This window comes from Gymnodraco acuticeps, unplaced genomic scaffold, assembly GCF_902827175.1.
Source record: "Gymnodraco acuticeps unplaced genomic scaffold, fGymAcu1.1, whole genome shotgun sequence".
NCBI lineage: Eukaryota > Metazoa > Chordata > Actinopteri > Perciformes > Bathydraconidae > Gymnodraco > Gymnodraco acuticeps.
Window position 1 is genome coordinate 3,097,376 of NW_022991435.1, and position 12,430 is coordinate 3,109,805.

Sequence of the window (12,430 nt, forward strand, 5' to 3'; positions counted from 1 at the left end):
TGCTCCTCAAATACAGCTTGACCTCCCACTGCACCATCTGTAACAACAAGGACAGAGATGGAAATGTTGAATTTCATAACCGTGCCGGCTGCAGACTTGTATCAATTATGACCCCAGTGGGCAGCCTGCTGGAGCACTGCTCTGTGTGATTTGATTACCAGGCCCTTCAGGACAGTGTGACAATGCATGGACCATTAATTAAACCTACAGAGAGACATCATGTGGCCTCTGGCAGGGGGGGAAGTGGATGTGTACGGACTGCAATCTGTCCCAGTGTTTGTACAGTTTTAATTGTGTCAATGAATTACTTCTCAGTCAGAATCTGGAGCTGAGCCACAGGTGCAGTCAGGTTGCTCCAATAGTTTTGTTCCATGTCTTGAGCGTGAACTTTTTTGAAATTCAGAAAAACCTGCAATGCAGTGTGATCTAAGTTTGAACAGAATTATATAATACAACCAACAGTAAGACGACTTTCACCGCTAGGTCGTACTTTTATATATAGGTCAACATATTGCTCTTAAACATGATCTTGGTTCCAGTATCACCTGCAGTTTACAGTGTAATTATCACTAAAATCTGATACCAAGTGAGATGTGTGATATGTTAGGTACCATCTCTCTGTCATTCAAGTGGCTGGGGTGGGGGCTTGTTGAAATAGGCCTCCTCAAACCAAACAAGGTTGCAAAACTTTCACATTTTCCGAAATTGACAGAGGATGTCTAATCAATTTTTTTTTTTAAATACATCTTTAGTTAGAACTCCAATGTATAAACGAATCACAGGAATAACGTTACATTCAAATCAAGTCAATGAGTCAACTAGGAGGCCTAATTTTCAACAAACAAAACAATTATTTGTAATAGGATTAATAAAAGTGGTGAAAGATATTGGCTGTGTGGCCTCGGGCCCTCAGTGTCCATGTCCTCTGCACTGGTGTTAGATAATGCTGAAGCCACTCACGGCTCCGGGCGCTTCACTCATCCAGACGGACAGATTATGTGTGCAGGAACAGTGAGGGGCGGAGGGGGCCTGGCGGGGGCGGGTCTCACATTGAGCGCACTTAAAGCTCCTGACAAAGCAGAGTTCAGACCTGAAGCTCCCGCGTGCAGGCTGAGAGCTCGGAGCTGTCCTCGGTGCTGAACATCTGCTGCTGGATCGACATCTTCATCATCTTCATCACTCCGTGTTTCTCATTACCCGCGGCAACAGGAAGTAAGTTCTCTAATCTGATCGTCCTCCAGTTTGTCATTGTGTGAACTGTTAGTAGGCAGTGTGAGGATGTTATTGTCATGCGAGGATTACTTTATGAATCACGTGTTTGCAAGTTTGCAGGCTATAACTTAGTGCTGTTGTGTAACTTCGTGTTGGAACAATGTTATCATCGGTGGTTTTTGCCCTTCTGTGAAAAATCATTGGACTTTTTAAAGTAATAATATATATGTTTTTACAAAGGGACAAGTGTGAAACATCGCGATAAAACAAGGAATGTTAATTTCAAACTACTCTCCAAACCATTGAGCTTTCTTGCATTGATTGATAAAGGACCAACATGTTCAATTTGGTAAAAAAGCAAGTCTTCACAATATAAAGGAACATTATTCCCTGCATGGTGTTTATCTTATTAAATCCAGGCTGAAGACTTTTCTTTTTGCCGCTGCTTTTAATTGAACAATTCATATCTTAAACTGCACTGTAACTTTTATTCATGTATTTTTTATTTATTTATTCTGTTATCTTTGCTTTTTAATGGTTTTTAAATGCCATTTTCTTAATGTTTTTCATTTTGTAAAGCACTTTGAATTGCCTTGTGTTGAAAGGTGCTATATAAATAAAAGTGCCTTGCCTTATGTCCTACAAAAATACAATTTAGTAGCTTTAAGTTTCAGTTATTATTTAAAAATAGATAAACAAAGTAATCTACTTCTTACTTTGTTTGAACAGCAGTTAGACAGTAGTTTAAAATGTCTGAAATTAAATCTATGAACTGATTTATGTTGTGAAAATTGATTTTGAATAGAAGCTGTTTGATAAACATCAAACTACACAAAGTATTTTTTCTGTGATATACTGTAGCCTGAGATAGCTACCAGCGGGGATTAAAAAAAGGTAATAACAGTTTGTTTCATGAGGCCATTCATAACATTTCTTATATCATATGATCAAAACAACAGAGAACAGAGAGCTCCTGGCTTCACAGATATGTGGCTCTGTTCAGCCTGGCAGTCCTTCATTCGGGGTTGGCAGCATCATCTTACCCTTTTTATTTAAAGAAGTCCTTGACATTTTCAAAGCTGCTGTCATAATCCACAGGTATAAATGGGAGTTACCGGTATTAGAGCCCGCGGGACGACCATATGTCACTGCATGGGCTCTGTCCACAGAATTCATCGGCATGGCTGTGTTCTTATATCCACCTTCTACTCTATTGTATTGACGTTTTTACATGTAAACTAACATTTATCTTTCAATCAGGGGTCCAGAATAGCTAAAAGACGTTTTTTGTCCTGTATGTGTATCAAATATGGTCCTTCACCACAGTGGGATTTATCTGCTGCTTAGGAACCACAGCATGTCTCTGAATGAGGATCGATGAGGCATGAAATTGATGTTGTCCATTCTTTTATGTTCTTTAAAGCTGTATTTGCTTTTCTCCTCCATGAGACGGGGTGTCCATCCTCTAAGCCGGTGTTTGTATAACACGATGACCTTGGGTAACCTGCAGAGACCTTTTAAAACCCCATCTTTAAATGGACCCAGATATCTGCTGAGCTTGCTTGTGCATAAGAACAACTTTGCAAGTTTGTGGTAGGAAAAAAAATGGTTTTGTTTTGACTTCCTGACTTGTGAAAAAGCTGGGTCATGGGATAAAAAGTGTCGGATGGTGCTGAATTAATGTAACCCTCTCTACTATATATTCTGCCAATGTGGCATAAAGTAAACTGTCAAGTAGAGTTGCAGTGAGTAGCAAAACTGTGTCTCCTGTTGTGTTACTCTATGTATAAGTATATATTTTAATATTTTGTTTTTAAAGGATCTAAGAGGAAAAGTAACTCGATAATCCACTCTTGTCTTATATTCGTTCATGTTTTCTGGCAGATGATAAAAAGCAGTCACATTATAATTCTATCGGGAAAGCAAGTTCTGCAGTTATAGAAGTAGTTCAACAACATCTCATCACTGCACTACTTTGTTCCCAGGTTTCATTAGCAGTGTTTTTCTGAGTGCTTTCCCCATACTGACTCTGACTAATGTGTTGTCCCGTGTAAACTTCATGCCTACTTCATGACTCTCTATTGACTACTGAGTCTTGTTCATTTAGCTTCCTTTTGTACACGCAGTTGTCTGAACTGTCCGGCCCTCAAGCCATTTGATAATTGATACTGAGGCAGGCAGTTTCTTTCATTACGTCTTTAAGACCCCTATTAAAGCTTTGCTTGGCCCTTATGTTCCATCATCCGGAGAGCAGGGGGAGCCATCAACGTGTCTTTGCGAGGATCAGCGGGGCGGTGAGCGGGGAGAAGAAGCCTCCTGGAATAGAATCTGCTGACTGGGGAGTGCACCTACTGCAGGAAACGTCTCTCCACTGCACGGCCCATTAAAGAGCCCAGGGAGTGTTGCTCTGCAGGAGTGCAGAAACTCTCTTGAGGGTTTCTTCCACATTATTTCATCAGTGTCTGATTTATTTATGTTGCACTAAGCAGTACCTGAGTTCAGGGGAGGTGTGCTGCTGCAGCCTTGTCTCAGTCATTTTTTAAACGAGAAAGATGATAAGGTCAGACAGGAAGTGAAATAACTGCTTAAAAGTGAGACTGTTGCTGCTAGGTCTGGGTAAAGTGAAAACCCCTTATTCTGGGCGCTGAAAATAAACTAACAATCTATAATCCTTGACATGCTTCAAGGCCCCTGTCAAGATCTGAAGCCCCTGAATCAATCAGTCTTTTCCCTCCGTTAAGCACTCCTCGATGCTGAAAACTCACTCACTCACGTTGCGTCTTATCTCTGTTTTCTTTCTCTTCAGGTATCTCGGTGAGTGAATCCCCAAATGAAGAAGTTCCTAGAGACGCAAGACATTAAGATAGAAGCTCTTTCAGTAAATCAACAACTTGCTGCAACACAGCCAAACCGTTTGAAGTGATTAAACAAGAAAACGCTCTCTGAAGCACCACACAGCGGATCCGTTACAGCCTGCGAGCGCTTTGATTGATCTATGGAACATCTGCAGCCGCTCCATTTGTAATCACAATATATGCACATCTAAGGCTGCTATTGGAAGACATTACAAATATTGTCAAATAAACTGAGGACCTCGCAGATGATTTGAGTTGAACAGTAACCTCAGCTTTCGTATTTTCGGCTTCTCTTGGGAGGAACAGACAGGACCAGTAAATCTAATTAGACCTCAGTGGGCATGCCTCAGCTTGCTGCTCGGCTCATCAGGGGGCTTATTAGTTTGCACTACTGATTTGCTGAGTGTTATCTCGACTGGAACAGTTTCTCCGCCCTCTGGTTTGTGGGAAACTCAGCGGTTAACCTCTGTCAGATTTCACAATGTGATCGCCCTCTGGGTTTAGGAATCACGAAGATGACCCTGCAGAGCCATGCTGCTCCTCATAGCTTCTGACCGCAAAATAACACAGTGAACGATTTAAACCTTCGAAGCATTACCTTACTTTCAAGATGAGCGACTCAAGCTACTGGGTGGTGGACTATGAGATCACGTCTCCTGCTCCGCCCGGGTTCCCCAGGGGCCCCACGGTGCCGCAGCCCATGCCGGGGCACCCCGAGCAGGGGTCGGCCCTGTGCTTCGTCGGCCTCCTGGTGCTGCTGCTGCTCTTTCTCGTTGTTCGTTGCATCCGTATCCTATTGGACCCCTACAGCAGCATGCCCTCCTCCTCGTGGACGGACCACAAGGAGGGACTGGACAGAGGACAGTTTGATTACGCACTGGTGTGAAGATGACCGGAAGATGGAGGAGAGGGATGAATTTGGAGATATGTAAAAGTACTTTAAAGTGATTTTTGATGGATGATAATCGTTTTGCGCCCTGCTATAAACCTCCGCTTCTGAAAATGAATAAACTCCGGTTTGTTTGTTGTGTGATTGAGGAACTATAATGGAAGCTGAAAAGATGAGCATAACAAACCCTTGAAGCCCCAGTATCTCTGGAAGTATTATGTTCAGAGAGAAGAAGAGCAGACACACCAAAGGTCCTGCATTCATTTTCATTCATTCATTTTGTGTATTGTGTTACACTGAAGCTTTTACAGTACCACACCCTGCAGGAAGAGAGCGATCAGTATCGCCGTATTACATTATGACTCCCATTTGTCATTCTTTAATTCTATAATGTTTTTACAAATCCCAGGGCTGCATGATAAACAGCGAAAGAGGTCCTGATTGAATACAAGAGATACAATGGGTTTAGTGCAGACATTTTCTTTGTTTTGACATAAGTAATGCCCACTGTTACAGACAATTTAGAGCAATATATGCAGGCAATTTTACATGTGGATTAACTGTCCAAGTGTAAACATGGCAGTTTTGAACCTTTTTGGAGGTGCAGCTGAATCAACAATTAAGAAGATGTCATCGTTTTTCTGGAACTTGAAACCTCTTTTATGTATTTCTAAATGTGAACCATGCTAGAAATGGTGAGGCATTTGAACCACCTCTAACATGATTCTCAGGTGAAATTATTTATAATTATCAAATGCTTCTATAATCTGAAGTAAAAGCTTAAATCACTTCTTGAAATGTAGCTTTGGGTATTTGTGTCTCTCTATGTTATTTAAAATGCACTGTGTCCTGAATTCCAATCATATCCTATTATAAAAGCTGATGGCAATAATACATAACAGTTAATACCAAATATTTTATTTGGCGTTTTGCTCCTTCCTGTTCCCATCCCTTTAAGAAGCTTATGAGGCACATTGCGGAGGGTCACAGCGCTGACTCACTATGTGTCATATCAAGTTATGATTATGAAATGCATGTACACCAATTTCCAACCCCTAATCCTTTTTTTGCCTTTAGTCCCATCCACCAGCCAAATCTGTTGCACAGTGCCTGTAGGAATATGAGAAAGCTAATAACTATCTTACTATTGTTACTGCTCTTCTTGCCACTTGTTTCGTTATATTGTTTATTCCCTTGTTATACTGTAAAGTCTTCTCTTTATAAATAAAGTTTAGTATTGATATTTTACGGATTTGTCAAAAAAAAGATGTGTTTTATTATTTATCACCAAATGACTGTTAATCAATACCAAATGTTTGTATGTGGTCCCTCTTCCTGGATGTAGACTCTGGTAAAGAGGACAGGTTTTCCTTGTGTTTCTTTATAGTGGAATTTAGTTTTTTAAGGAAATAAAAAGCTTTTGTCTCGTCTTGCATTTTAGTAGGTTTCATCACTTTAAAGCCATACCGCACGCACGCACGCACGCACGCACGCACGCACGCACGCACACACACACGCACACAGCTTAATACACAAACGTTTACTTACTCACACGCTGTCCACGCTGCTGCCCTGCAATCAATAAAAGCAAGATTTAGAGCAAATTAAATCAATTGAATAATCAATTGGAGGAACCCTCATCACAGCACTGTTTGGATAAGAGTTACATAAGAGCAAATCAGTGGTAACATGTATCAAAACAGTGTCACAATAAATAAAATAGCAAAAGAATAAAGGTGAGAATCTTAGATAGTGCTTCTCCTTCCGAATCATTGGTTTAAAAAGTCAGATGTTTCACTTGTTACACAGTTTTAAAGTGCATTCCCTGAATGCATCTTCAATTGGGTTCCAGCAGGAGTCCCCCATATTTCCTTTTTTGGCTTTATCCTTTGTGGTGTATATCATATGCCTGGTCTATGCTTCACTTTGTGGGAACTCACTTAGTTGAGGAGGTCTGACCTCTTCTGAATATTTTGAGAATTACAAGTGTGAGTCCATCGATCGGACATTGCTCAAAATTGCTTCTCAATGAGGAACATTTCTTTTGAATTATTTTGAATCTATATTTTCGGGTGTGTGGGTTTTAGAAAAGTTAATTACGCCTGGTGATAGAGGTGTAAGCACATACATTGTATTAAAAAAGATCAGTGTCAAAATAAGTGCACACTGCGTAAACAACTTTTAAAACTGAGTATGCTGACTGATGAATGATGAACTATATATGAAGATAACAGTCCCACAGAGCATTCCTGCAAGATTTGATCTGATATTGTTGAATCGTTTTACTTATAAAGAGAAACAACATCTGAGGGTATTGTCATTCAATGTGGTAAATACATTAATGCAATTGTTATGAATTCACCTCTAGCTCAATCATCAGGTCATTATGTGCATTTTCCCAGCTTTATTCTGTGTGACTGGTGATGACATACTTATCTCATCTTATTCTCCTTCTTCCGTCACAAATGTTGTCATGCTACTCGTCCGGGAACGTTGACACGAAACACACAAACAACGATTTCACTGAATTTTCTAGTTACTAAATACTTGCAAAGTTATAACGTTCCCATGGGCATCAGGGTTTCTCTGTGTTTAGTGTAAATAGTAATACGCAAAGCGTAAATAACGTTGTGATGTTTAACGCTGAGCAAGGTAAAGTGTACCTAAATATCAGCGTGTTAGCATGTTCACTGTTTACATGATAGCAATTAGACAGGGCCAATTACCTGAAGTCATTAAGCATGCTCAAACAATGCATATCAAAGCTTGAAGATGCTGATAAAGCAGCCAGACTAGCTGGACCCTTTCTCAGTTTACAGTTCATCAGGCTTCTACAGATGGTTGGAAGTGCACTGAGTGTAACACCCCCACCTCATTAGTGCCGCAATTAACGGGAGAGATTTTGCTTCAGGGGAGCCTTACAATTTACATCATTGATAAAACAACAAAGGCATGCAGTTCCTATCACCCGCTGTCATATACACAAACCTGACCATGTGCAGCACACCGATATGTAAAACTAAATCACAGAAAATAAACTGAATTTTTGTAAAATTACAAGATATATAACATCCTTTGTGCTTAATAAATGTTGAGTCAAATGTCACTTATTGTGATGTTGGGTATTACAGATTCAGTTGATTGGATTACCTCTCGCTCTCTTATATTTTGACATGCAAACATTAGACACCTGTGTCTAATGGAAACACAGAGAGGTGCAAAACAATATGGAAATACCTTCCTGAATCGGCAAAGGTCATTTTAAGGGTAGTTGGGATTTACTCAAAACACAGCTGTTGTTCTGACTGACAGAAAACAATAGCTACATAACTGGTGATGTTATCAGCAGACACCCTGCTAATCTCCCTCCGTGTCAACACTATCTGCTGAGTGTTAGTATAAATGGAGGATGAGGACTTGTGTGTACTGTGTGTGTGTGTGTGTGTGTGTGTGTGTGTGTGTGTGTGTGTGTGTGTGTGTGTGTGTGTGTGTGTGTGTGTGTGTGTGTGTGTGTGTGTGTGTGTGTGTGTGTGTGTGTGTGTGTGTGTGTGTGTGTGTGTGTGTGTGTGTGTGTGTGTGTGTGTGCGTGCGTGCGTGTGTGACAGTCATGTAAATGTGTGTGTGTGTTACAAAAAGGTTCGATGATCTTCTTCACAGTGTGTTAAGGGAGTGTGTCTCATTATAGTTTGTATTGTAGTCAAATAAAAAGTCCAACATGAAATATGTAATTAAATAAGAGCAGAGTTTGTGTGCCCGTCCCCCGAGGCTATGCACACAATTGTATGTTTACCTTCAAACGGTCCTGCTTTGCTGCTATTAGTGTCATCAGCTGTTTTCTTTCTCCCATGACAGGTCTATCGTGAGCATGATACGAGAGTATAAGGAAACGGAATGAGATATACTTGGTATTTACCTAAACTTGTGTCAAGCATTTTTTTAACTATAGAGTACAACTTTGTGTGGAATATACGGAAATGTAATCGGATATTATAACCAAGTTGTACTACATTTATGGCCCGTGGACCATTTTGAAAATGTGGACCACAATGAAAATAAATAGTTTTCCAATGGGAATTTTCTTTAGTACAAATGTAAATAAGGTGCATTAGAAAATCATTTAAAAAATCATTAAAATTGATAGAGGTATATAACAAAAGGAAGGATCCCCAAGAGAGAGGTCTAGGATATGGTCATTTCAACCCAGTCTCATGGCATTTCGTGTTCACCAACACGATTTTTAATCTATTGATTCGTGTTCACCAACACGATTTTACCCTTTTTTTCGTGTTGCACAGCACGATTTTAAAAGCAATGTATTTCTACTGGTAATGTGTTTCGTGCCTGCAGCACGTCTTTTTCTCCGGTCGGGTCGTGGAAGACCGGAAGCTGTGTGGTTCATAAAAACATGTTCTTACTCAATATCAAGCCACAGTTATTGCTTTTATTTTAAATCGTATAATTTCTGACTTTTGTTGCCGTCTGTGAGGAAAATAAATGGGGCTCAGAGCCTCAGGATACTGAAATCTGTATTTTTAAAATCTTTTTTTCCTTCTAATTTGTTATTCTTTTCAAAAATAACACACTGTTATTTACTCACCAATAACACACAATTATCCTTGCTTTTATTTATTGGTTTAATTCCATAATCTCGGGCTTTTTTGGCGTCCGTCAGGAACTGAATTTCAAAATAAAAATAACCGGAAACAGACGTAGGCATTTCGAGCGATTACCCAAGATCCTCAGCTATGGTTTTAAGCTCGCTGATTGGATGTTTTAGCCGCAATGCATGCTGGGATTTGGTGTTTATATGATATTAAATCCGGAAAACATTTTAAAAGAATAAAATAATACTTAATTCCGAGTGCTCTTGCTTTTCTCTTTGAAAGTCATCACATAACGGCATTGTAATACACGGTTCGGCTGCATTACATATTACAGATCTGCCGTAGTTCTTTATTTATAGAGCCCTGATGAGAAGACCTTTGGAAAAACTGAAGAAATGCCGCCGAAACTGAATACTTGACGTGGATCATAAATATATCAACAATTAAACAACATCTTCAATTTCTCTTCACACAATACGTCTCCTTGCAGTATCAACACTAATTCGGATGACTTTTACATTTGATCTAATTCATAGATAGGTTATATTTACACCATAACGGTGCACAGCTGATATAAAAGGACTGTAGTTTTAAAAGATATTACTGATTTTCTTTGAATGTAAGAATGTAAATACTGAGTCTGAAATAGTATAGCAATATGCTGTAAAATGATGTGAAAGCATGAATAAAACTACACATCTTCAGATGTTGTACATACATAAGTGTCCTACACTAATAATACAAAGTTATTATGGCTGTGTGTACCTTGTGTGCACCTCCTAGTGGTTAAAGCACGTTATTGAATTATTGTTTTTATGTGTTATATTTGATTACAAAAATATTAAGAGTACATACTTTCATAGGAGGAATGTATAAATATAGAAATATAGAATATAAAAAATCAAGAAGATACTATAAGTGATCTCTACAATAAAACAGTTTAGTGCAGGATGTACAAAGATATTAATAGGAGGAGGTGCAAAACAGAAAAACGAATTAACCTTTATTTAAACATTAAATAACAGATTAAGGTCTTCTTTTAAATAAGAAAAAAACTTTGGGGGTATCTATCTACAGATAAATATTAAGCCTGACAAAGTACTTAACGTCTAATATATTGCTTTCCTGCAATGTTAACTATGTTGAAGCACTTATTTTAACTGATATTATACATATGAATTATACTCTTATGTATGTAGATAGAATAAGAAATGTGCAGAATATGACAGTTTAATGGTGGAGGTACACACATATTGATAGATATGCACTGTAATGCACTGTTGAGGAACCTGTGACCCAAGTTTTTCATTCATTGGATAACTACACCGTAGTTGTGTATATGATATGTCAATAAACCTTTGAAAATCTTGAAAGAGATGTGCAAAATAGCCATAATATACAGTCTTTAATTAACTATTAGTAGAGAATAACGAGTAATGAATATACTTTATTACTCGTTTCCATTCATGTCAATTGCAGATACATGTTTAGTCTTCTCAAGCACCAACTAATAAATATCTCTCCTGATTGTTGGCACTTGACAATCACCTTACCTGAATTTTACTCAGGTGTAACTAAAGTCTGATTTAAGGGTTGTTTATATTTCACATAATTAATCAGAATCTGCAAAGTAACTCAAATAAGTGTAGTGGAGTAAAAATACCAGGTTAACCTCTGAATTGTAGTGGAGTAGAATTACAAAGTAACAATGAGCTGTCATGTGGGTATTAATGCTGCGCATTATGGACACAAGCGATTTTCACCCATTTATTAATTATATGTTTTACATTTGATAACACCAATGTGTTTAATACTAGCAACTTCTAATTGTGGGAAAAACGAAAACGTTCAGTAGAGATGTCCCATAGAACATTTTGCGAAACAATAGCCAGCATGTGTAGTTCTGGGGGGGCGTTCGATTCCAGTTTTGGATAGTCTGGCGTGGTTTCGTTCCATTTCACACAGCTGTTTGACGCTCTGCGTAACCTTACAGGGACTGTAGTCCTAAACGATAGCTGGGGATTATGGGTAGTGTAGTGTCTTCGGCCATCCTAAACTCAGAAATGTTGACAATCGCAATGATGCTCGAAATGTCCCTTATAGGCCTACGTCTGTTTCCGGTTATTTTTATTTTGAAATTCAGTTCCTGACGTACGCCAAAAAAGCCAGAGATTATGGAATTAAACCAATAAATAAAAGCAAGGATAATTGTGTGTTATTGGTGAGTAAATAACAGTGTATTATTTTGAAAAGAATAACAAATTAGAAGGAAAAAAATATTTAAAAATACAGATTTCAGTATACTGAGGCTCTGAGCCCCATTTATTTTCCTCACAGACGGCAACAAAAGTCCGAAATTATACGATTTAAAATAAAAGCAATAATTGTGGCTTGATATTGAGTAAGAACATGTTTTTATGAACCACACAGCTTCCGGTCTTCCACGACCCGACCGGAGAAAAAGACGTGCTGCAGGCAGGCACGAAACACATTACCAGTAGAAATACATTGCTTTTAAAATCGTGCTGTGCAACACGAAAAAAGGGGAAAATCGTGTTGGTGAACACGAATCAATAGATTAAAAATCATGTTGGTGAACACGAAATGCCATGAGACTGGGTTGGCCATTTTGCAAAAGTGTCTCTTGGGCAAAACAAGCTGAGAGCCTGCAGTTAGCTGCCAGTATGGCCATAAGTAGCAATTACAGGTATATTCTAAACGTTTAAATGAAGCATAACAATAGCACCAGTTGAGGAGGAATGGTCAGATTTTGCCTACCCATATCTTGAGACAGCTAACATAAACTAACATTACCAGACCAAGTGAGAGAGACAGCAAGCGCATTGCGTGGCATCTGCAGGCAGTGGCAA

General features: G+C 38.9%; 1 protein-coding gene across 1 annotated transcript; it reads left to right on the forward strand.

Moving 5' to 3' along the window:
- The first annotated feature begins 1,090 nt into the window (after window positions 1-1,090).
- Window positions 1,091-6,391, forward strand: LOC117532714 (cortexin-1). The gene is made up of 2 exons (XM_034196152.1): window positions 1,091-1,212; window positions 4,019-6,391. The coding sequence occupies exon 2, from the start codon at window positions 4,678-4,680 to the stop codon at window positions 4,951-4,953; it is 276 nt and encodes a 91-aa protein (XP_034052043.1). The 5' UTR covers window positions 1,091-1,212; window positions 4,019-4,677; the 3' UTR covers window positions 4,954-6,391.
- The last annotated feature ends 6,039 nt before the right edge of the window (window positions 6,392-12,430 follow it).